Raw genomic sequence first — 26,538 nt, 5'->3', positions numbered from 1 at the left:
TCCCTTCACAGTGGTGGTCAGACTTTCTCCACCATACAGCTTTCAGATTAATCATCTCCCACTGCCATCAGCTGTCTAGGGAGGAACTGAGCCTGCTTCTCTTATTTGGATGAACAGGCAGAAAATAAGCCATCACAAATGAAGTTAAGCCAGGTTCAGCCACCCATGCACCTGTCATGGCAGGGGCAGGGGAGACATGAAGAGCCTTCTACCAAGCAGCCCCAGGAACTCTATACCAGGAGTACCACAAATATCTGTTCCTAGATAGGATGCCCCAAAGAAGGCTCCGAGCAGGCACTGGTGTTGCTGTTGAATGTTGTGTGACTTGGGAACAGCACTAACCCAGGCCAGACACAGAGAGAATTTGCCACTCATAAATAAGGAGGACCTAGAGTGTTATTATAGAGATGCTGAGTCTGTAGAATAGTGTGTGTGTGTGTGTGTGTGTGTGTGTGTGTGTGTGTGAGAGAGAGAGAGAGAGAGAGAGAGAGAGAGAGAGAGAGAAAGAGTATGTGTGTGCGCAGCCTAAGGAAATGCAGGATCAGGATCAAGCAGGACTCTTCCACCACAGAAGCAGCCTGTCAAAGAGGGTAGACATCATGTGAAAGCAGCTGGCTAGGTCTGTAAACAGCAGGCAACCGCTATAGGTCCTTTCTGGTACCCCAGACCCCTATCAGGCTCCTGGGCAGGATCTTGCTAACTCTGTCCCCTGGTCAGAGGCCTGTGAACAACAGTGGGCACCATCCTCCATCAGCAGCTGGCTCCCTGGGGTGTCAGACTCTTTCCAGTGAGTGGGGAGTCCCTCACTCTGTGTGGCAGCTGCAGGTATGGTGGCTAAGTGGGGGAGGTGGCCTGACCTGCTGGCTGACTCAGGCTCTCTTCATCCACCGCTCTGGAGTAGCCATGGGGAAGGAAGCCTGGGTCCCACACTGTGGCCCGCTCTTAGAAGCCAGAGGGCTTACACCATTCACCATCTACGCTCCTTGACTGAGGAATGCCAAACACAGTCTGAGCCATGGGCAGGGCAGAGGCCAGCATGGTCTAGGAGGCTTCACTGCCCCAGGATCTGGGGTCTCTACAGGGGAACTCCCATCCCACCCCCGCTACTCTCAAAAACTAACTTCAGATCGCAGGAGCAGATGTGTTCACTGGCAGATATGGAAACACCTTTCAAAGTTCCAGGGTTAAACCCGCCACCACATCCACAGAATTCAGAGCTGGGAGGGAAAAAACTCCCAGCCCAGAATAATTGCTCCCACAGGGAACGTCGTTTTGCACCGGCATGTACAAGGTCTGGATGAGAATTCTCTAAAAATCGGCAAGGAAGCTGGCAGCTAATCATAACTGTCTGCCTGCTCCAGGAGCCAAATTGCTATCACCTCTCCTCTGGGGCAATCCTCCAGACCCCCCACAGCACAGTGCTCCTGACAGTTCATGGAGGACTCCTTCAGAAGTGTGTTAGGAAGGGCAGGGGGCTCCTGAGGTGGGAGCAGGGCCAACTCAGAGGCCTGGAGGCCCTGGCAGGAATAGAGCCCACCAGGTATTTAGGTGTAAAATACCAAAGCCTTTTTATTTTCACTCATAGCACAGACATTTTCTTTTTAAAATATATAACCCTTTAGATTCTTTCCTTCCCTACCCTCGGCCTCCTCTTGATTGAGACATCAGTATCAGATTTTTTTTTTTTATAACCTAGGCGAGAATAAGTATTCTGAGTATGATGGAAAGTCACCCTGGGGTGAGGGTGGGGACTAGGAGGGGTTGGGGGGGGGATGCCATGGCCTGCATGTGAAGGTTGCTGTCACCATGCAGAGGTCATGGCTCTGTGGGGTTCTAGCTCAAGGTTACTAACTGTGCTATTTTTCCTGAGAAAGTTGGGGAAACTGCCTGATTTTTTTATCATTGACTCAAATTAAATCAAATGAACAAGCAAGAAAAAGAAAGAGGCCATGATTTGAGAGAGAGAAGCTCCCTCCCTGGAAGTTGGAGTTGGGCTGGAGTGAAAAAAAGAAAGGAAAGGGGAGAAATAATGTAATATAATTATAATTTCAAAAAAAATTATTTAAAAAACCCAACAACATTGTATGGACCAAACTGAAGTTGACTACTGAGCAGAACCCAGAGGCTACCAGAATAAAAACTCTGGCCTTTGCCATGATAAGTTCCTCAAGGAGGAGGCCTGTCCCTCCTGCTACAGAGGAGGCAGAAGCAAGAGGCTCACACATTCAAGGCCTAAGCTAGGGAGTAGGTTCAAGGATGGTCTGGACAGCTCAGTGACACCCTGCTTCAAAAGTTAAAAAGAAGTAAGCAGGGGCCAGCAATGTGGCTAAGCAGGAGGGTGCTGACAAGGTGTGAGGGTGAGGGAACCTACCCCAGAGGTTGACCCATAGGCCGAGTCTACCTTGATAGGTGCCCTAAAAAGTCGGGAGAGCTGGTGAAGATCACACCCAACTCCCTAGTCCTCCAACAGCCTGTCCACAACTCAAATGTCCACTCCCCTTCTTCTGTACCTGAGTACATTCAGAAGGTGTCCGGGGCCACCTGACATCTCTGGGGCTGCCCAGTGGATGGAGATGGAGCCACAATCCCTGTTGTGGTAAAATATAAAATGTCTCCCTAAAAGCTCCAGTGTGGTAAGGCTCTGCCCCTGCAGGCAGTCCTGGTGGCAGCTGATGGGTACTAGGACACTAACTTGTCACTGAAAAGTTTATAGCTGGGGTATGAGGACGGGGTGGGGCTGGTTAGAGGAAGGAGGTTAATGAATATAACCTGTCCTTGTTTCCCTTGGGCTCTCTTCCTGCCTTCCATAGCTGAGCAACTTCGCTCATCCACACACTTCTACCAGGGCTCGGCAGCGAGGCCAAAACTGTGAAGGTCTGAAACTGTGAGACAAAAACCAGTTTTTCCTCACGTTGTCGCTGTCCTCATATTCTTAGTCACAGTGGGGAAAAATAAATAAATAAAAACCTCACTCCCTATGGGGAATGAGAGGAAATTCAGAGATAGACTCCAGCGTGAGAGAGACAAGTTTTGTTCTACCAAAGATGGCTACATTCCCATAACCTCCACCATGTAAAACTACGTGTGTGACCCTCGACATTCCTGACTCGATTTGCTATCATACCCTGCCCCTTCAGGCCCATTTACAAAAATCAGCCAGTTGTGCCAGATTGTGAGGTCCAGCTCCCAGCAGTGGGGTTGAGATGTTACCACCTGTGCTGGGAAGAAAATGGAGTGAGCTTTACGCCTCCCCCACTTAGTCTGCAGGTTTGGATCCTCTTTTGTAACAGGAAACTGCCTTGCGGGTTTACTTTACCTCTGCCTGTTTCTTTGTGTGGCTCTGGGAATATGCTCTTGCAGTGTTGGTGAGTGTGGGGTGGGGAGTTAGTGCTTGGGAGCACAGTCACAATGAGGTTCAAGCTGGAAGGGGGTTACGTTACAAATGTCAGCGATCCCTTATAGGAGGCGACCTGGAACTCCATTGATTGTACACAGCTGAAGGTCTCTGAAGAGGCCTGGCTATGTTAAAGGTCTTGCAGACTGCTTGACCTTGACAGAGCAGAGCACAGGGACTGTGGCACAAGTCTAGAGCCAAAATGACCCTGGGCTATCACTGCTGGTCGACGGCCTTGACTCCTGTAACTGACTAACAGGGGAACTTTTCAGAATGCAGAGGCAAGCTTTGGAGACCCCTACCCTCTGCTAGAACACAACACCAGAAACCTATAGATTTTCCCACTTCACTGTCCCCACCAATGTAACTGGTAAATGTGTTGATATGCAGCTTACTTCTGCTTGGTGACTATAAAACGTCATACTCCCTCTTCTATAGTAAACCGCCACTCAGGATAAATTCAATCAGTATTTTTGGGTTATGGTCATTCATACTTGGCTCAGAATAAGGCAGAGGCAGGTTTTCAGATGAGCAAGAGCAAGGGCAGTACTAATACCAGTACTGCCTCGCAGAAGCCCCAGTCTGTGAGAGCAGGATTTCAAAGACGCACCAGAGACAGAGACAGGTGTCATATGGGCTTGCAGGGACAGCCCCAGGCCTGCGTGCATGACTTCTGCCCACAGTGCCATATTACTTTTAATAACACAGAAGGAAACCACAGAGAGGTGGGGATTCGGGGGATAAACCATCACCTGTCTAAGCCACCTGACCTAAGGGGTTATAAAGGCTTGCTGCTGGGGATGGCCAGGGGGATAATAACAGTAATGATATGCCATGTGATGCTACCATTTGCGTAGGACTACTGGCCCAGGATACTGCCGGCAGAACAGCCTTGATGACCATCAAATGTCCTAGTCTCCACAAGGCTGTCACACGCGTTACAGTCTGCAGGCTGCCCCTCCTTCACCTCATCTGCTCTGTGTTAGTGTGGTTGCTCCTCTGGTCAATGTTGATGGGCTGACTTCAGAACCCCCCCTGAATCTTGCTACCTAAGATGGGAGGTGCCACCCACTGGAAGCTTTACCAGGGCCCCTCTCAGGCCTCCGCTCTAGGAGCCTCCCTAAACTTTGTCTTCCGAGAGCTGGCGAGTGGGCCGATTTACCCTCAGACTTTCTGAGTACAGTCCTCCCTCTGAACAGAACCAAGAGAGAACCACGAGAAATTCCATCTCTCTCAAGAATCCTAGGGGCAACTGTCTAGGCAAAAAGACTAAAAGTTCTCTAGAAAAGAGCAAGAGGGTAACTTGTCAAAGACCTCCATCATTTTGGAAACAAAGACTCAAAACCCATTTATGCCAACACTGGTCCCAAAAGATTTTCCCACATGTGAGAGACCCAAAACATGGAGCCGAGACTGAGCAAGCACGAGGCTGGTGAGTAAAGGCCACACAAGCCTTTGCTAAGACAGCGCAAGCTGCTGCAGAGGACGATCCTCTAAGTCAAACGGCTGCCGTTCTCATGAGTTCAGCTGTGCCCGCCAGAAGAGCTATCACAGTGGGGCTTACTGAGGGGGTGATCCCTCATAGATCTGAGAAGAGGTGGAGAGGGTCATGAGACCCTCACCAGAATGTCCCCCTACTCCCGCCAAATAGTGTATCTAATTCCGCCCTAATCTCACGTAGCCTTGGGGAGGGGTCAGAAGGATATAGGGTGGGAAAGACTCGAGAAGGGTCTCTATGTATGCAGCCACAGGGAAGCCATTATGCATGTGGAGTGTAGACCTTCCAGTGTAGCTGCTTGAGGGTCACTCCCATGTTTGGCTGTAACCCCACCTACTGCTCTATAATAAAGTCACTGGTTCCCCAGAGTGAACTCTGATGGACTGGTACCTCAGTTTGTCACTGGGACCTGAGCAGGAAGGGTAGGTGCTGTTTATGTCTCCCCCAGGGAAGGAATTTTAGCAACACAAGTTTTAATCCCTACAAAAGAATGTACACGTGGAAAGCAATTAAAGGAGATATAAAGTCACATAAAACCCACCACAAAACCATACAAGTAGGAGGGAGAAGGAAAAGGGATTAAAAGGCAAGTGCATGCTCAATTTCCAATTCCTTAATTGAGACAGAGATATGAACTTAATTCTAACACAGAGAGACAACAGAGAAATGCAAGTCATCTGTTTCTTAATTTACAGGTGACTCTGCAGAGAAAGTGGGACGCATATGAAAGAACACAGAGGACACTTCAACTGTTCAAAGCAGCAGGAAAAAAAATCAAAGCTATAAAGTTAAAACAGAAACCAGAAAGCACTGGGAACAGCGGGGAAGAGAACAGGCATGCTGCTTCCCCAGTAAATGTGTTGGAGAAGACATTTTCTGTCTTTGTTTTGTGGTTGTTGCTGTTTCCCTGCAATGCTGGGTTCCAAATCCAGGACCTGGCTCACACTAGGCTGAGGCTCTCCCAGAGACCTACACCTCAGCCCACCACAGTAAATGTGACCACGGGCTCTGCTAACACAGGCAGGCAGGCCCTTCTATTTGACTAAACTCCAAATAAGAAGCGAAAGGAAATACCGAAATAAAGGAAGAGGGGTTAGAGACATAGCTTAGCCAGCAAATGAGGACCTGAGTTCAATTCCCAGAATCTACTAAAAAAAAAAAATCTAGAGACAGTGTTTCTGTGCCTGTAAGTCTAGAGCTGGGGTGACAGACAGACAGATGCAGCCCAGACTGCATATTGAGTTTCAGGTCAGTAGATGCCTTTTTCAAAAAAATGAAATGAAATAGAATAAAGGAGGGCTGGCAGGTACAGCAGTTGTCCTGTGTGTATAAGACTCTTGGGATCTATCCCCAGCACCACAAAATAAAAAAAAAAAAACCAAGTAATAAACAAATCAACAAACAAACCTGGGGCTAGAGAGAGGGCTCAGCAGTTGAGAGTACTTGCTCCCCTTAGAGAGGACCCATTTGGTTTCCAGTACCCACAGGGCAGCTCACAACTGGCTGAAACATCAGTTCCAGGAGATCCGATGCCCTCTTCTGGTCTTCACAAGCATTGCGTGCATGTGGTGCACTTACAAGCAGGCCAAACACACAAAATAAATAAATCTGAAAAAACAAATAATGCCACATGTCTGGCACCTGCCTTTTATCCCAGCACTCAGAAGGAAGAGGCAAGCAGGCCAATTATATAGCATGATCTTTTTTTAAAAATATTTATTTATTTATTTATTATGTATACAACATTCTGTCTGTGTGTATGCTTGCAGGCCAGAAGAGGACATCAGACCTCATTACAGATGGTTGTGAGCCACAATGTGGTTGCTGGGAATTGAACTCAGGACCTTTGGAAGAGCAGTCAGTGCTCTTAACCTCTGAGCCATCTCTCCAGCCCTATAGCAAGATCTTGTCTCAAAAAAACAAAAACATAAATAAAACAACAGCAACAACAAAACCAAAGCAAACAAAAGAACAAAGATGCATCAGGAACTATAACACAAAGAAAGCATATAATACCAACAAGAAAATCAGATACAAATAAAATCAAGGGCTCTGATTAAATAGTTTAAAAGGGATTTATGGCACTATGTGAAAAGGTGGACTACAATGAACACATAACATGCAGCAGCCATATTGCATACCTCCAACTGCCTGTCTCGGAAATGAGCGTACAAACCGAGCACTCACGAGGAGAACTCATAAAGCATATCTCTTGGTCTGAGGGCAAATGTAAGGAGATAAGAGGAAGGGAACCAGATGAGACTAGAAACCCGATGGGTGTGCACCAAAATATCCACTCTAAATTAAAAACTAAACAAGTCTCAGTACTCTTTAAAATACTGACAAAAATACTATAAGACAGGAAGAAAAATCTTAAAGTGAATTTAATTAGTTTTTTTTTAAAACAAAGACCACATTTTCTTATTACAAATGGTGACAAACCCAGTAACTAATAACAAAAAGTTAACCAAGAAAAATCCAAAAACATCAATCTGAAACAAATTAGTACATTTCTCGGGTCAAAAAACAAATCAATCAAAACTTACTAGAATATGACCAAAGCTGTGCTCAATAGTAAAAAACTAGCCCAAATCTATTTATTACCAGAGAATTGAGAAAGAACTAAGATTCATCTAAACGGTTAAAAGATGGATGTTCAAAAGCCACTTTGGAAAGGGAAGAGAAAGGAGTTAATGATGAAACTGGAAATCCATGAGCCAAATAAACAACAGAACCAGAAAAGAAATTTAAGAACAGATTGTATGAAAAGATCAATAGAGCAAATCCAATTGTTACAAACTCATCAATAGAGGAGGAACGTGGATCCACAGCGGGGAAGTGAAAGGACATATGACTAGGGATATGGAGGAGAGAATTTAAACCTGGGAGACTAGAATGCATCATTTAAAATCCTTGGTGAAAGCAAAACCCTTCCATGCACTGACCTTCCAAGGGGAGCCTGAACAGTCAGCTCTGCAGGGAAACCCACCACCCACACCACAGGGATGTTATCCATCCTTCCATTCTCCCTCCCTCCCTCCCTTTCTTTTCTGGTTTTGAGAAGGGTTTCCCTATGCCCTGGAACTAACTTGGTAGACCAGGCTGGCCTCAAACTCACTGAGATCCGTCTGCCTCTGCCTCTCAAGTGCTGGAATTAAAGGCATGCGCCACCACTGCCCAGCCTCTATTATCCTTTCAAGGGACAGTCAAGCCCTATGCTTTATATATCGCTCTCCCCAAGAAAGAAACTTGGGGGCAGAGGTGGTCTTGCCCCAAACTATGATCTTAAAATATGGCTAAGGGGTAGGGGATGGGAAAAAAGAAGTATTTGGAGCTAAATCTTCTGTTCTGGGACTGTTTAAAATGCAAGTAGAGAATGCTAATAAGGCGACCCCATATGGTGGCTAGTAAGAGTTACTGATTTGACCTGTTCTCTGTACCAATATCTAACTCACTGAGTTCACTCGACCAGGCTATAAAGGGTTATTAGTAAAGACTTCAGAGGAGGAAACTGAGGTACAGCCTGCCCAACATCACACAGCTGGGACCCAAACCTAGAACACCTGTCTCTAGAAACGCTAACCACAAAACAACAACCCTCCCCCATCCCCCAATTTCAGCTAGTTTAAAGCAGTAACGTGACCCAGCGAAGCAGAGTGTGTGCTGGGAAGCTGTACTGGCTCTGGGAGAAGTCTACCATCAATCACCCGAGGCATGTCCACTACTAAATCTTGGTTGTGCTCTTTAAAAAAAAAAAAAATTAGTCATTATTTTATGTGCACTCATAAATGTGGGGGGGGGGGGCACGCGCAGGTGCCCACGCATCCCCTGGAACTGGAGTTACAGATGGCTGTGAGCCTCCATGTGGGTGCTGGGAACCCAAACCCAGGTCTCTGCAAGAGCAGCAGGTCTCTCCAGCCCCCAATCCTGGCTTCTGGCATGATTCTCTAGTAACAGTAACTAGCATTCCTTAGAGGAATGTCTCCCTCAGGGCTTGAACAAAGAATAAACAAGATGAGCCTGGAGCATCTTGCAATCAGAAAGAAAGCCAAGGGAGTGCTCTGAAAGCAAAATGACAGGTGTGTATCAAAGGGACACAAGAGCCAAAAGAAAGAGCCTTCAACTCTCAAAGTTAGAATGACTGAAACATTGAGATGAATAGCCTGGGCCCAGATTACATTCCAAAATCTAAAATAAAACATCCAAGAGTCTAAATAGATATACGTATAAAATATTGAATAAATAACCAGGAGAGAAGAGAGCACCGTGCACCAAGGCCTCATAAATAAGGCACGCGGCTCCTCGAGGAGGGGAACTGACTTCAGAACTGGCTGCTGCCTAAGTGCAGCCTGTGCCCAGAGCCTTCTGGCAGAGTGAAGGGATGGGAGTGACCTCACAGGGAGAAACCAGACAAAGGCAGGTGACGGGATGTGTCATGTGACAGCAGGTGGACTTGCTCTTTTCTGATGACAGTGGTACCTCACCTCGGATCTTCTTCCTGGTATCACACAGCCCCACTGTCAGCCTGAGGGGCTTAAACTGGGGAGACATCTTTCCCATCGTCCAAGCGTGACTCTTGGAAACTATCAGGTCACCACAAACAAGGGCAATGTGAGGGACTGTCATAGCTCAGAAGAGCTCCAGGGAACAGTACAACTAGATTGTATAGGCTTTCCTGAGCCAGGAAAAGGACACTGGGAGAGAACTAAGGAAATTAGAGCAGATTAGCTAGCAATAACCTCACTATCAGTGATGCTTCCATAGCAACGTCAGCAAAGGTGAAGACAGAGTTGGGACTAAAACTGTTCTTAAAAGCACTTCCTGCTCTTACAGAAGACCTACGTTTGGTTCCCAGGACCCCATCAGGTGGCTCACAACCACCTCCAACTTCAGTCCCAGGGGATTTGATGTCCTCTTCTGGGCTCTGGGGGCACCCCTCCCTTAACATACACCACACACAGACACACCCATAAACAGAGATAAAATAAAAATGTTAAAGACATTTGAAAAAATAAAACAGAAAGGTTCCTGAATATCTCCCCCACCAGGGAGATGCTTAAACGGCAGCTGATAACACTCCACACCCTTTCCTGATACAATCTCCAAGCAAGTCGTGAAGACAGCTTCCTTGAACTCTTGATAAACATTTATCTGAAATCAACAGACACCCTAAGTGATGAAACTGCAGGTCCACAAGGTGCCCACTGGGTACTCACTGAGGTTCTGGGGCGGGAGCACCTCTAGTACTGGAAAGGATGCCCGCTTCAATTGGTGTTGTTTCCAAAGCCTGAACTAGTTCATCACTTGACCACGAATGCCTGTGTGCACTCTGGGTGAGGTGGGATGGGGGTGTTGCTGACCTCTGTCATGGCAGACTACCAAGGAAGTACAGGCAAGAAATCCACACCAGGCCACCAAGGCCATGAAGGGTTTTCCACACCCAGATGCGGGCTCTCAGTGGGCTATCCCTTTTAAATGAGCCATAACACAGCTTTCAGCATACAACATTGGCTGAGTGCACCTGTGTCTGATATGGACAATAACCAGGCTCACAGAGAAGGGCCATCAATCAATCAATCAATCAATCATCTCTTCCATGGGGCCCAGGTCTGAGACAGCCTGCTCACTCATGATACCTGTCCCCAGAACCTCCTTCTTCACAAAACCCAACTATCTTTTAAAAGGGAGGGGACAACAGTAAACTAAGGACAACCTCACTGGTGCCCAGTTATGCTCAGGCTGAAGCCAGATTAGGTCAGAATGTACCTTATTGGGAAACTTCCAGGAAGGAAGTACCTATCAGTGACACCTATCACCAACAAAACCAAATCTTGTTGAATGACCCATGAGGACTTTCAACTCTGGCTATGGACACACAAAGCCAGGTCTGACCTCATGACCAGTAAAGACAGCAGACCAAGAGGAGGACAGTGTGGGCACACAGGTCATTCTTAAGAGATGATGGTGGTATGCTTACAGGGACTGATGAACAAGGAAGCAAGTATCTAGGCACAGTGACAAATGTCTAAAATCAGCACTTGGTGAGGGGCGGGGCAAGCCAAGGAGGCTTTTGAATTTCATGTCAGCCTGGGCTACATAGTAAGATTTTGAAAAAAAGCAAAGGCTGGGGTTATGGCTCAGTGGTAGTGTTCTGCCTGTGTCCAAGGTCCCATGTTTCATTTCCACAAGACACAAGAAAGGAATAAGAAAGCTCGGTGGTGGTGGCACACACCTTTGGGAAGCAAAGGCAGGTGAATCTCTGTGAGTTCGAGGTCAGCCTGGTCTACACAGGGCAGCCAGGGCCACACCCCCCCCCCCCAAAAAAAATTTTGTCTCAAAAAACAAACAAAAACAAAAAAGAAATAAAAGGAAGGTGAGGAAGTGAGGTGGAGGAGAAGAAGAGGGAAGGGGAAGGAGAGGAGGAGGGAAATAAGGAAGAGGAGAACCTAAGAAAGCTCATGGCTCCAGGAATCTGTCAGAGCAGCCAGGGCTTGCCTACACAGTGAGGGGTGCACTGGGGCTCATAGAGTCCATGTGCTGCAGGCTGCCTGCTCCCCTGCAGCTCGGACCTCAGGGAGAAGCAAGTGGGGCTTTGCCTATAGGCTCTCCAGCCTCCCTCCTGTCCTTATTGGAGCTAAAGTTCCTAATCCTTACCCACAAAGAACCTGAGTTGCCTAAAGCAAATATGGCTAGGGTTCTGCAACCTGAGTCCTTGCACACTGGACGCTTCGCCACTGCCCCAGCACCTGGAGACCTGGATGGACTGGACAAATTGGGGGGTGAAGTTAGGGGGCCACTAGGGGTGTATGTGTATTTACGTGGTGTATGACGGGAGTGCGCTAGTGTGTGTAGATGTGCTGTTGCAGTGTGTATACAGTGGGCATACAGAAGACATGCTTGCATGGTGTATACGTGGGGGTGTAGGGATGTGTGTGGAAGGCAGCAGTGTCTAGTGTGTCTAGGGGTGTGGCATGAGTGTGATGAAGAGATGGAGTCCCTCAGGCTATGTTCCTACCCCAGCTCCCCAAATTTGGACCCAACGGGCCCCCTGAGGACAAATGACACATGACTCATTCCATCTGTCCAAAGGGCAGGAAAAAGCAATAAGACTTTAATTTTAAAAAGGCACAGCTGGGCAAGTTCTTCATTAACACGGGCCTAAAAGAAAACAGGAGGCTACCACTGTGAGCCATTGCCTGTGATGGGAACTCAGAAAAACCCAGACCTAGTGGAGGGGTTCCAGACAGGACTGAGGGTCTGCTAAAAGGGATGCCTGCAGGAGGGGAGAGGAGTGGGGTGGGGCAAGGCCATGGGAACAAGGTCATACCCACAGAACCTGTCTTTACTCACACTACCCCTCCCCTAGCTGTTGAGCGCCCCAAACGGCCCCCTCACAGCTGGAAGTGAGGGAGACAGCAATCCCAATTAAGGTCCCAGGTTGTCAATGGCATCAAGTTATTAATCTCCTTGTACTAAATGTGAACCGGGACCTGCTTACACAGCCAATTGAGCATGCTCTAAATTAGTGTTTGCAGGTAATTGATTCAGCTGCCAGCCCGGTGCCAGCCGGCTACAAGCCGGTTACGCCACTAACATTAAATAATACGAGGTGGTAAAACGGACCGCCTGATTGGGCCTGGAGTCGGATGCTGGGTGAGCCCGATTTGTCCAAACATTAACATCTTATTGGTTTAACACAATTTACTGCACCTCAATTTTGGAAAATGATTTTCATTTCCTTGCTGGCAGGCGAAGCGCAGAGAAGGTGGTGTCTTCACAAATGACATCAGCTAGCTTATGCTTTTTTAAACATGCCTTCAAGATTGTATAATAAATCTCTGATAATTAAAAAAGGGGGGGGGGACAAGGCTTAGAATGTGATCTCTAGCTGGCACCTCTGAATCTGTGAAGTTGTTTGTCCTGGCGCTGCCATCCTCCACCCCAGCCTCCAGTCCTGGCTTAGAGTCTTTCTGCCTACCCCCAACCCCTCTGTGTGGCCAGCAGGTTTGAGGAATACCCACCATGAGTGCAGGGTTCCATCAGCACACACAAAAAGGAAGCTTACTTCCTTTTGGTCCCACTTTGAGTCCACTGCCCACATAACACTTGGGCCACCCTGGGCAGCAGTCCAGCCTGTGTTAAAAGGGCCATGTCCCCTGGGTAGCCAACAACACCTGCTTTAGAAGGCTTTGATATGTAATTTAGGAGAGTAATTATGAAGTTTCCAGTGGCATGCAGGGTGGTAGAAAAATAGCTCAGATCCTTTTCTTTTCCATCCGCCCATGCATCCATCCAAACAACTCAGACATGTTTCCTGACACCAGCTACTGCACCGGAAGATGAGACACGGCTCCTGAGGCATCTTCAGGTTCTCATGAATGCAGACTATGCAATGGAGCCAGAAAGTGACCCACGCAGTGACAGACAGGCCTGCCTGTGGAAAGAGAGCTTGGGACTAAGAATTAGTCCAATTCATGGTTAGAGATGTTCATGGGGCAGAGATGTGCCCTTCTGAAATGTAGGCACACATCCTCAGATGAGATGACACCCACGGACAAGTATCTTCCTACTGCTTCATCAGCAGACTTTTCATCTCATTCTGTTACCACTGCTCCCACTCTTCCCTTGGGCACGCCCACTTCCACCAGTCCCTTTACACTGAGATCTCAGAGACCCAATGATCAGGTGCTCCCACCAGCTGAGTCTCACAGGACAAACACTATTTTCCTCTAGAGCAGTGGTTCTCAACCTTCCTAACACTGTGACCCTTTAATACAGTTCCTCATGCTACAGTGGCCCCTAACCAGTTATAAGATTATTTCACTGCTACTTCATAACTGTAATTTTGCCACTGTTATGAACTGTAATTAAATATTTGATATGCAGGGTATCTGGTATGTGACAACCTCCCCCACCACCACCAAAAGGATTGCAACCCACAGATTGAGAACCACTACTCTAGAATCTAGAATTCTAGATAGTCAATCGGGGACACAGGTGATGTGGCACACATTGTACACGTTAGAGAACCACCTGGTCATCATGTAAATCTGTCCACTTGGCACCCTCTGTGCTCCTGGTCAGACATCTCCCAGCATGCCAGCCAAGCTTCAGGCTATCCATAACTCAGGGATCTAGATACCAAGGCAAGGAAGCCTGAAAGCTCTCCCCAGGTTCAGTTCCAAAAGGATTCAACAGCCTAGTACAATGTTCAGGCTCTGTTTGAATCTAAGCTTAAAGAAAACAAATTCAAAAATAAAAAACAGTTTCACAGCAATGCAGACCAATGCAAATGATAACCCTAAGAAATTACAGTCAGGGCACTGGAGGGAGGGCTTGGGTGGTCTTCCAGAGGACCCACAGCAGGTGGGTCCCCAGGACTCAAGGGTCAGAGAGATTATCTTCTGACTTCCACAGACACGCTCAGGTGTGCATGCGCCTTCACACACAGTACACCAACTAACTAAATCACAGACAGTCTTCGGAAGAAGAAGGGGGCTGGCTCTAAGAACCCTGTGGATACCAACCAGACTCCCCGGATGGCCAAATCCTTTGTACCCAAACATCTCCCTAATCCTTCAGCTCAACTGGAGATTATTTATAAGGCCCAGCACTATGTCAAATGGCTGTTATACTGTGTGGCTTAGAGAAAAATGACAACGAAAGGTCTGTACATGTTCACTTACTGATTCATGCTAAAAGAAAAATGGTGTGTACCAACCACAGATGGCAGGCGGCTGAATCTGTGATGCAGGATGCTCAGGTACAGAAATCTGCTTACACTGCTAATTTGGTTAGATGGGATAATGGCAGCGTGGTTACAGAACGGGAAAAGTCTCACTGACTGAGAAACCTCCTGAAATACATACATGGGAAATGACATGATGTCTGGGCTGTTCACGTATGCCAGCAAACCAAACCACAAACACAGAACTGAACAACAATGGATGAGGACCTCGGGGTTCGTTATGCTATTATTAGTCCTGTAGGTTTCTGAAAAACAAGAGCCCTCCATTATACCAAGATATTCCTTGTCACAGACCCAAAGCCCATGCATGTAGCCCTGCTAATAGCTGCAGCAGGGTTAGGGTTAGGAGCTAAGGGAAGAGTGTCTCAGGGTCCCTTCCAGAGTCAACCCCCAACAGCACAGGGCACAGCTGTCTGGCAGGCAAAGATTGTGAGGGCCCACACTGAGGTAAGCTATTCTTGCTCTGATTTCTTGGCTATTTTTATTTGAGGCATCTGTTATGGGTCACTATGAGTCAACTCAACTGAGAACAGGTTTCTGGGGCAGTGCCAGTCTGAGGGACTCATTGGTCCTCCTCCCTCCCTGGGCTAGCAGCTCTTTTCTCACCTCAGATCCTCAGGAGGGACGAGGAATGCTCTGCAAACTGCAATCAGAGACTGTGCACGCCCTTCCCCAGTGTCCTTGGTGAGACAGAGCCTCAGCTTTGATGGACAGCTGTTACATGCCCCCTCCTGGGACATCACATCAGCAGAGGAAAGCCATTTTAACAATTCCGTGCCCTTCAGGGCAAGAAGAGAGAACTAGAGACACTCAACTCACCCTTCCGGGTTAAACTCTAAAAAAGAACTCCATCTGTAAGCCCACAGTGGACATATGTGTCATGCTGGCCACTGCTGACCCCACCTGGGCCTCAGTGCTGCTCCTGGCATCGATGTAGCAGGCAAGGTCACAGGTGTGGGGTGCATGGTAGTCCTTCTGCTGTTACTATAATAAAATACCCAGGCCAGGCTATTTTATAAAGCAAAGAGGTTTGTATAGTTTATAATCCAGTGGTTAAGAGCATTGCCTGCTCTTCCAAAGGTCCTGAGTTCAATTCCCGGCAACCACATGGAGGCTCACAACCATCTGTAAAGAGGTCTGGTGCCCTCTTCCGGCCTGCAGGCATACACACAGACAGAATATTGTATACATAATAAATAAATAAAATAAATATTTGCCGGGCGATGGTGGCACACGCCTTTAATCCCAGCACTAGGGAGGCAGAGGCAGGCGGATCTCTGTGAGTTCGAGACCAGCCTGGTCTACAGAGCTAGTTCCAGGACAGGCTCCAAAGCCACAGAAAAACCCTGTCTCGAAAAACCAAAAAAAAATAAAAATAAATAATCTTGGAAGCTAAAAGTTCAAGACTAGGCTAATTAATAAGAAGCCAGAAATTGGGCTGGATGGTGGTGGTGCATGCCTCTAATTCCAGCACTCAGGAGGCAGAGGCAGGTGGATCTCTGTGAGGTTGAGGCCAGCCTGGTCTACAGAGCGAGTTCCAGAATAGTCAAGGCTACACAGCGAAATCCTGTCTCAAAAAAAAAAAAAAAAAAAAAAAAAAAAGGAGCCAGAGATCTGGGTGTGGTCAGGTGGTCTCTATAATAATCCTTTATCAAGAAGTACCTGAAGCCCTCGGAGTACAGGACACCCAATGACACAAGGACCTCCCAGGATAGGGGACCTGGGATGGGTAGAGCGACTCATGTCTCCAGTGTCACTTCCCAGAGCTTCCAGTGGTGTGGTCACCGGTGGGAGACCCAGGATGTGGGTGGGTGGGTCTGATCTGAGCCAAGGGATTCCTTGAGCATGGGCAGCAGTAAGTCCACCCCTGGGTCCTGGAGCAGAGCTGGGCAGCCCCAGGAAGTACCCGGGCATGCCAACCTGCGTGTGGCAAGTCTAATTGGAGCTGAAGGCGGGTAGGGCTCTCCAGGGTGCTTTATGAGCCACTTAACCATCCCTCGACCCAGTCGCCAGAGCACAGCAGACATAATGGCGGTGCTTACACATAAAAACGGCAAGCTGTTTTACTAGTGGCTTTTGGAGGCACAATAGTGGCTATTTAGTAAAGTTTCCCCCAACAAATTACAGAAACCAAAGTCCAAGAGTGGAATGATGGGACACTAAACCAGCCTGGAAAGTTATCAAGGCCCATTACCATCAAACACTCTGCCAGGAGCCAGAGAGGTGACCACCACCAGAGGGACCATAATCGCCGCCCAGGATCCCAGTGCCGCACATAATCCCCACCTGGTCTGCACGCAGTGCGCCAGCCCCTCATCTGTTACTTGCTTGGGGAACATAAATAGCTGGGGTTTTTTACATTTTAATCTTTACGCAGAGACACACAGCTTACCTTTCCATCTCGTATTCTTTCATTCCCACTTTTACCGCCTTCATTACCTAGAGTATGGGTATTAAGCAAAGACATTTGTATTAAGCAGATAACTAACACGGCCTTATAAATAATGTATAACACTGTTTCAAAAGCTCTTCTTTAAAAGAAAAAAAAGGAGGGGAGATCCATGCACAGTGGTGCAGAAAAGTGACAAATTGGACCTTTTAGCAGAGTTTATTTAAACCATTGCGGAGCACGTTCATCTGGAAGCTGATAAACGCCATGCTATGGCTTGCAGGTGGCCAGCAACCTAAAGACAAAAGATCTGACCAAGATGTTTGGCAAATCCTGAATATTAAGAAAGGGTTTATGTTGGGCGATGGTGGCACATTCCTTTAATCCCAACACTCGGGAGGCAGAGGCAGGAGGATCTCGTGAGTTTGAGGCCAGCCTGGTCTACAGAGTGAGTTCCAGGACAGCCAGGGCCACACAAAGAAGTCCTGCCTCAGAAAGAAGGAAGGAAGGAAGGAAGGAAGGAAGGAAGGAAGGAAGGAAGGATTTTATTTGTTATTTATTTTCTTTTGCCTAATTTTTACTTACAGAGAAATTTGCTGGGACAAGAGATTACCTGGCCTTTCAACCATCCTTGTCATCCCTGTCACCAAGCTGTGATGGTCTCTGAGCAGGCACCTTGCCTTTGAAATACTGGCTTCTGTCACAGGTGAAGATGTTTTTGGAAAACAGGTGATGGGTAGGTAGACTTGGTAAAGCATACCTGTAATACCAGCACTCCGGAGGTGCAGTGGAAGGATCGTAATTTTGGGATGGCCTAGGCTACATGGTAAGCTCAAGGCTAGCCTGGAATATATAGCAAGACCCTGTCTTTCAAAACAAAAAGAAAAGAAGAAACAGCTCAGTGGTTAAAGAGTGCTTGCTGCTCATTCATGAGGACTGGAGTTTGGATTTCACTGCTCACACTGGGCAGCTCACAACTGTCTGTAACTCCAGCGCCAAAGGATCCATCACCCTCTTCTGGCCTCCAAAGCCACTGCACTCATACGCACATGTATTACACAGACACACATGCAAATACTCACAGGCACAAATAAACAATAATCTAAATTAAAAAATAAGAAAAAAAAGATGGTGGTATTGTGGTTTGAATAGGAATGGTCTCTATAGGCTCTCAGATTTGAAAGTGCAGTCACCAAGGAGCGGTACTTTTTAAAAGGTTTAGGAGGTGTGGTCTAGTTAGAGGAAGTGTATGGCTGGAGGTGGGCTCTGAGGTTATAGAAGCCCATGCCAAGCCCAGAGTCTCTCTCTTCCTGCTGCCTCTGGATCCAGATGTAGAACTTTCAACTTCTCTAGCACCATGTCTGCCTGTGTGCCACTATGCTCTCGGCCATGATGATAATGAACTAAACCTCTGGAACTGCAAGTTAACACAATTAAATTCTTTTATAAGACTTGCCATGATCATGGTGTCTCTTTGCAACAACAGAACACTTGATAGGAGTGGAAATTACAGTTACAGACAAAAGATGCTTTAACATGACTGGGAAACGCCAGCATGCCAGGAAGGAGAGCCCTGCTCTCTTGGAAGTAGGACCATTTGGTTGGGACAGTTCCTGAGGACTGGGATGATGACCTTTATGGAGGTAGGTGCCTCAAGATGGAAGGAGCAGAGGCTCTTCAACCCTTCCCTGCACCTACCAAGAAAGAGAGAAACTTCCTGCCTTGGTGTCCAGGCTCTGATCACTAACATTTATCTCCCTAACAGTTTTCCTGCCCATAGCGATTCAATCTGTGATGGCTTAGATGTGAAATGTCCCCTATGGACTGGTGTGTTTCAACAGATGGCCTCCAGTGGGTGGTGCTGCATGGGGGAGCTGTGGAGCCTTTGGGAGGAAGGGGGTGCTGATGAGCTGGCATTGAGAGCTACAGTCCAGCCTCACTTCCACCCAAGTCTCTCTTATCCACCCTAGTTGATAAGCTGAGATGTAAGTCTCTGCATGCTCCACCACTGTGGAGTCACCCACCTTCACGAGTGACCATGACAGACTGTGAGCCTGAATACAGCCTTCCTTTCCAGCAATTGGCAAGGTCATTACTGTTCCGCCCAACCAGAGCTGGTACCCAACTCACCTCACGGTGGGCCTCACTGGAGATCCGGTTTGTGTAGCGCAAAACCTCTAGTTCCATGTCCGTCTTGAACACCCGGCTACAGAGAGAGAGAGAGAAAGAGCCAAGTCAGTGTCCCGGCAGGGCCTAGACCTCCCCAAGGAGATTGACCACCACTTCCAGGAGCTACGCCAGAGGCCCAACACCCACAACAGTGTGTGATCCTGAGCTATCCAGAAGAAAACCTGGGGGACCAGAGCAGCTGCGCCTGTCCTGGCTCCTGCCACGTGCAGGCAGCCTGCAGGGATGATGGCAGCTGGCAGCTTGCTGAGGGCCCATCCTGCCTGCTTGAGCTACAATTCCTCATTCCCAAGAGGAGAACAGAATCTATATGGCAGAGGTGCTGGGCCTTAATCAGGGTGCTGCTGGCATCCTGGGGACCTGCCCCATTGACCAAAGGTACCCTTTGGGTCTGCCCTGTTCTAGCCCTTGGGGAAGCCCAGGAGTACCATGTGATTCAGATCTTTGACCAAGACAGGGCCGGGGAGTAAGAGACAAAGGGGACAGTGGGTCTTTCGACCCTGTGTGCAGGTACAGCATGGAAACAGCTGGTCTGCAGAGACCAGGACCCTGGGGAAGGCAAGAGGAGAGAGACAGCAAAGATGTATCAGCAGAGGACCCTGAGGAGTCTCCTACAAGGCAATTCCAGAGGCATCTGGGGAGCTCAGGGCGAACTCCTGGTAACGTATCAGCTTGGGTGTGCCGAGTTTCCAGGCCCTGCTGCAGTCTTATCCCTAAGTAAGACGCATGTAAAAGGAGCAAATGCTCGTTTTCTGCTCCACCATCTGAAGTAACTAACACCAGCTCCATGGGCATGGAAGGTACTAAGAGCACTGGCAGACAGACCAGGGACCCACTGCACCCCAGCTGTGGCTGAGACACCCCACTCTTTGCCTTGTCTTCCTCATCTGTTTGCCCAAAGGGGTGCTGTGAGAATTAAAGAGTTGGTTTTTTTGTTTGTTTTTTTTTTAAGACAGGTCTCATTATGTAGCCCAGGCTGGCCTCAAACTCTCCAATAGGTGTGTGCCCAGCAGAGCCTTGCATTTGGAAAGCATCAAGAGCAATGCCAGGCACTGGCCAGAGCTGTGTCTGGCCCGTGAGCAGAGGGAAAAGCAGAGCTGCCGCCTCATCCACACTGCTCACCTGAAGCCTTAGATGAGCTGCCCTCACCCGCAGAACTCCACCCTTTAGTTCTCACCGTGGACTGCTCCTGGGACCCCAGTTACACGCAAACCCACAAATGGCACACAGCCTCCACACGTCCTGTTGGACTCAGGGCCCTCTCCTGATGACTTGGCTTATCCAACACAAAGGACATGCACAGTGAGGGGTGCTATGCACGGTTCAAGTAGAAATGACAAGAAAATGGGGCTCTGGAAGTCTACTACACGGTGGCTTAGATCTGAAGTGTCCTGGGGGGGGGGGGCGGCTTGTGTTTTGATTGCTTGCTCTCCAGACAGAGCACTATTTGGGGGAAAATGTTAAGTACGGACTAAATGGGGCGGGCCCTTAAAGTATACCACTATTTCCCATGAGCTCTCTCTACTTTCTGGTTGGCAGGAAGTGAGCACTTCTCCCCACATGCTCCTGCTGCCCTGATGCTCTGCCCAAGAGCACAGGACCAAATGGCTACGGATGATATCATGAACCAAACAAATCCCTCCCTCCCTCCAGTGGCTCTGGGAGGTCTTTTGGGCACATGGACGCAAAGGTGACTGATAGGAGTGAGACAGCCACCGTGGGACTCACCACAGAGCACATGAACAGTGCTAGGGCAGGACCGACAGTCCAGGGGATAGCAGAGGCTAGACCAGGCCGTCCCCATGTCTTCCTTGAGATTAGATTCAACATGGTGCTCAGTAGTTTCAAGTATTGGGTTTTAGAATCTTCTAGAATTCTTCCCCACTGTGGCTGGCTGAACCCGTGGAAATGGAGGATAACTGTATTTTCAAACATAGCATCTACAGCAGGCCCATCAACAAACACGAACACAACTTAGAAAATAAACACAGTCTCCTTTCTTTTTAAATTGTTTGCCAGGGTTTTACTTATGCAGGTCCCCTGCATGGCAACTACTTTGCCTAACTCACCCTCTCAGGCACCACGGCATTCAATTCCCAACAGCCGAGAGAACTGGTAGCCAACCAGTCCTCTGCAGGAGTCTCAATGCCCCCTTACTTCAGTTGGGGATGTTGCTGGTGGGTTCAGTTTAGGGCATGTGTCTATAGCCCAGTCCACACCCCCTCAGTACACTTCCTGATCAGTTTTCCAGGGAACCTAGCCTAAAAAGACATCTTCATTCCCATTTTGCAGTCAGGTAAACTGAGACTTAGCCAAAATAATATTAAAGGCTGTATGGCCCACTCTGCCTCAGTGGCTCTCTTGTCCTTACACTCCACATAAAACAGGAACTCTATACTCAAACTACAGACAAATACAACAGAAGTGTCATGTTCAACCATTCAAAAGTTCAGGAATGCGAGATATAGTTCCAGGCACACATCAGCAAATCAGATGATGAATGGATATAATAAGACACTTTTGAGGTTTATTTTTATTGTTATTTTAAATTATGAGGATGTCTGTGTGGGGGGTTGTACACAAGTGTCGATGGAGACCAGAAGAGGGCGCTGAATCCACCTGGCTGGAGTCATAGGTGGTTGTGAGCCATGATGTGGGTGCTGGGAACTCAGGTTTTATAGTAGTATGCATTCTTAGCCAGAGTCACCTCGTCAACCCCTGGGATGTTTTCAGAAAATGTCACTGTTTTGACAAGCAGCAGAAGGTAAGGTCACCAGCAAGTCAAGCAAATAAACTCAGTGCTCATAGTATGTGGCTTTGAGAGCATCCATGAGTACTAGGTGGGTTCATTTCCACACAGAGACGCAAGACACCTAAGAATGCTCAATGATGTGCTGAAGGAGACACACAGTTTTCCTCTCAACAAAAGAAAAAGGCAAATAAAACTCTGGGCTAACCCAGATGCACAGGAGTTATAGTGACTCACAGGGCTGTCAGGGTAACACGGTGCACAATGTAACCTCCCCGTGCAAGTGGAAGCTGGAGTCTCAAGGTGGAGCAGGCTAACTCAGGATTATTGCATCTTCATGCAGTGCAGTCCTCCAATGTATCCCAGCACATACCCTACACTTACAGTGCCGCTAGATCTCATGTCCAGGCTGCAGCAACATGGATATGAAGGAGCACACTAAATGCTGCCAACGCGAATGCATAAGACAGAATGCTCTGCCGCACTGCAGCCACCCCTCTCAGAAGTCAGGACTATCGTCTGGACCTTAGCTGTCCCCCTAGAGGCCAATACTGAAGCCTCAGCCCCAGCCTGCAGTGACACGGAGCATGGTAGAACCTTTACCGAGTGGGCAGGGCAGAAATGGAGGAAGGTGTGGTGGTCAGGAGAAACTGGGTGGCTAGTTATTTCTCTCTTGATCTTGGCTTGAGTAGCTCTCTTTCAAAACACATATCTGGCCTTACCACAGACCCAGAGCGGCATGGACCTCTGAAAATGGAGCTGTAACAAGCCTTTCCTCCTTGACATTGAATATCTTGTGGGGCGGGGAAGTTTGTCACAGTAGCAGAAGGATGACTAAGAATCATGGGTAAGAAAATGTCACTATATCCAGGGAAGATACGGGAACCACACTGGGTGTGTCAAGGAAAGTGGGGAAATTACTCCTTATAATTACTATTATTTTTTTAGGGGGGACTCAACAGGGTTTCTCTGTAGCTTTGGAGCCTGTCCTGGAACTAGCTCTTGTAGACCAGGCGGGCCTCAAAATCAGAGATCTGCCTGTCTCTGCCTCTCGAGTGCTGGGATTAAAGGCGTGCACCACCACCTAACTTAAAAAAAAAAAGGCTTCATCAGTAGCATATTTTATAGATTTATTTACGTGTATATGTGTGCCTGAGCATATGTATGCATGTCATATGTGTGCAGGTGCCTGAGGAAGCCTGTAGAGGATGCTGGGTCTCCTGGAACTGTAGTTACAGGTGCTTGTAAGCTCTCTGATAGGTGCAGGAACTGAGCCCAGGTTTCTCTGCAAGAACAAGGTCTAAGGGTTTCTATTATTGCAACAGAACACTGTGACCAAAAGCAATTTGAGGAGGAAAGGGTTTATTTCATCTTACAGCTTGTAGTCCAGCATCCAGAGAATTAAGGGCAGAAACCTGGAGGCAGGAGCGATGCAGAGGCCAGGGAGGGGTGCTGCTTACAGGTTCGCTCCCCATGGCTTTCTTATAGCACCCAAGACTACCAGTCCAGGGGTGGAACCATCCAGTGAACTGGGCCTTCCCTCATCAATCACCAATTAAAAACAAACACACAAACAAAAACATCGCAGGCTTGACCACAGGCACAGATTTGGTGTGTGTATTGGGGGGCATTTTTTCAATTGAGGTTCCTATTCTAAACTGATTCTAGCTAGTATCACGCTGACATAAAACTAGGCAGCACAAACAGCAAGCGCTTTTTACTGCTAAGCCATCTCCCTAGCCACTCCTTATTAACCTGTTTTACACAGGCACACAAATTACATAGTTATGGGTACAACAAGGCATTTCAATATGTTTAACGATCCTATCAGTATAATTAGCAAGTTATAAAAAACCCTCAGGCATACATCTTTTCCATTATATTTTATTCTATTCTGAGACAGAGTCTTGCTATATAGACTAGGCAGGCTGGCTTTGAACTTGCCATCTTCCTCACTCTGCTCCTCAAGTGCGAGGGTCACAGGTACGCATCACCATACATAGCTACATATCATTTCTTTATACTAAAAATATTAAAAAACTCCTTCCCAGTGGCTAATTCCAAACAATCAGTTGGTTGTTCTCAGTCCTGTCTCTCCAGCTGCACCCTTGTGCCCGTTAACTGCCCTCTCCCCAACATCCTTTCCTTGCTCTAGCTATGTTGTTCCCTAACTTTTAAAAGCATACAAATGTCGCTTTTACCTTAACGAAAGGGTTTTATTGGGGGGGGGGGGAGATGTACCAAAGGGGAATAAACTAAAATACGGAAGAATTTGTCTTCTTTGCAGTTCTGGGGTTGGGACCAGGACCTCGTGTGTACTAGGCAAGGGCTCTGCTGCAGAGCTCCACGCAAGCCCTGGAAGTCTACGGTGGTGGCTACGCAGGGGGAAAAATCTCTTTGTTTTGCTACTAGAAGTCTGTCCTTGAGGAAGGTTGGATGGTGATTCCAGGACAAGAAGGCACTGCCAGCTGGGAAACATTCCAAAGCTCTGCATAGACCACAGTCACGGTGATGTCTACGCAAACCCAGTTTTGTGGTTTGCTCATTTTTATTTTTGTTGTTATTTTTACCTTTTACAGTTATTGTCTCATCCCAAACATGTAAGATTTATGGCTCAATAAAGCACAGAGGAAATGGTAAGAATCCTAACCAAAAATACATGCTCAGAGTCGGAGATGAGGAGAGCATCATGGGATGTGATGGGGGCTTCCTGCAGGCTCAGCTTACAAGAAGAAGGAAGGAAGTCAGAGATGAGGAGAGCATCATGGGATGTGTGTGTGTGGGGGGGGGGCTTCCTGCAGGCTAGGCTTAAGAGAGGAAGGAAGGAAGTCTGAGATGAGGAGAGCATCATGGGATGTGATGGGGGCTTCCTGCAGGCTAGGCTTAAGAGAGGAAGGAAGTCAGAGATGATTAGAGCATATAGGATGTGATGGGGGCTTCCTGCAGGCTAGGCTTAAGAGAAGGAAGTCAGAGATGAGGAGAGCATCATGGGATGTGATGGGGGCTTCCTGCAGGCTTGGCTTATGAGGGAAAGGAAGATGATGCAGAGTGCACAGAGCAGGTCACAAAGGAGGGTCCTGTGTGTGGCCAATTGGCAAACAGAACCCAGGGAAGAGCTCAAGGAACCACAGCACTAAAAGCAGTGCTGTGAGGGATGTCAGGCAGGGTGCATGGCTGGTCTTTAGTCTACCTTCCCTGTACTATTCTGCACTAGAGGAACCATCTCTCTTAAAAAAAAAAAAGTATATATTAATTATACAGAATGATGGGCTTCACTTTGATATTTTTGTACTTTCATTTTTTTTTTATAGTAGTGCAGGCCATCCTTGAACTCATGACTTTCTGGCTGACTCAGCCTCCCCGGTGAATGGACCAAAATCATGTCCATCGTGCCGAGTTTCATGCGGGTATGTGTGTAATGTGCCTTGTCGTGCCCACCTTCCCACTGTCCTTTCTTACTCTACTGCTGGATCTCTTCCTCTTCCTAGTCCCCCTTCTACACACATACCACACAACTCCCTACCTTCCCACACCACACTCTCCCCCCCCCACACCATACCTTAATCTAAACTCTACATAGGAGGGGGTTGTGTGGTGTGATATTTCCCATTCTGAGCCTTGCCTATTTCACTTAACATGATCTCCAGTTCCATCATTTTCCTGCAAATGACACCATTTCATCCTTTGTTGCTGAGTCAAGCTCCTCAGTGTACACACACCACATTTTCTTTCTTCAGATGCTGGTGGGTTGATTCCATAGAACAGCTGTTGTGAAAGGTATAGCAATAAACACGGGTGTGCAGGTGTGCCTGTAAATGCTGGATCATACAGTAGTTAGTAGTTAGTTCTATTGAGTTTTTGAGGAACTGCCACACTGATTTTCACAGAGGCTCTACATGTCTACATGTGTACTGACTGAGACAGCCTATAAAGTGGCAGAAAATTCACCCGACAGAGTTACTACCCAGTGTTCTTTAAAAAATAAAAAGTAAAATTGTCTTCACTAGGGTTTCTATAGCATGAAGAGACACCATGACCATGGCAACTCTTATAAAAGAAAACATTTAACTGGGTAGCTTACAGTTCAGAGGTTTAGTTCATTATCATCATGGTGGGACATGGCGGCATATAGGCAGACATGGTGTTGGAGACGGAGTTGATAGTTTTACATCTAGATATGCAGGGATCAGGAAGTGAACTGACTCACTGGGCATGACTTGAGCATATATGAGACCTCAAAGCCCGCTGCTGTGGGAGCTCTTTCAGCTCCTTCAGCCAGTAGCCTTTAAGATACCAGCCCACTTGGGCATCATCTCTTATACTATAAATGCAGCTGTAAAGCCTGTGCTCACTCTCTTACTTCTGGCTCTCACTTCCGGCTGCTGGACTCTGTTCCTGTTCCCTGTTTGTGCAGAGGACTGTGATCTAGGACAGTGATCTGTAAGTCTCCCATAAATAAATAACCCTTTATTATTGTAATTCTGAACTAGTGTGGGATTATTTTGCAACTTCCGCCATCAGCCCATCTCCAAAGTAGCATGTTCCTTCCAACAAGACCACACCTACTCCAACA

At 47.6% G+C, this 26,538-nt stretch overlaps 1 protein-coding gene across 1 annotated transcript in view; it reads right to left on the bottom strand.

The window, feature by feature from the left end:
• Pepd (peptidase D) overlaps window positions 1-26,538 on the bottom strand; it is a 135,150-nt gene that overhangs the window by 56,892 nt on the left and 51,720 nt on the right. The window contains exons 8-9 of the mRNA XM_041653891.1: window positions 19,160-19,235; window positions 17,033-17,079 (exon numbers count right to left, since the gene is read on the bottom strand). Of these exons, the coding sequence (XP_041509825.1) occupies window positions 17,033-17,079; window positions 19,160-19,235 (123 nt within the window). The remainder of the gene's footprint in view (window positions 1-17,032; window positions 17,080-19,159; window positions 19,236-26,538) is intronic.

Source organism: Microtus oregoni, unplaced genomic scaffold (assembly GCF_018167655.1).
Source record: "Microtus oregoni isolate MIOR12 unplaced genomic scaffold, Mior012 000006F_ref0000085, whole genome shotgun sequence".
In the NCBI taxonomy this organism is placed as follows: domain Eukaryota; kingdom Metazoa; phylum Chordata; class Mammalia; order Rodentia; family Cricetidae; genus Microtus; species Microtus oregoni.
The sequence above is the reverse complement of the archived record's forward strand: the minus strand, read 5'-3'. Positions and strand labels throughout refer to the sequence as shown.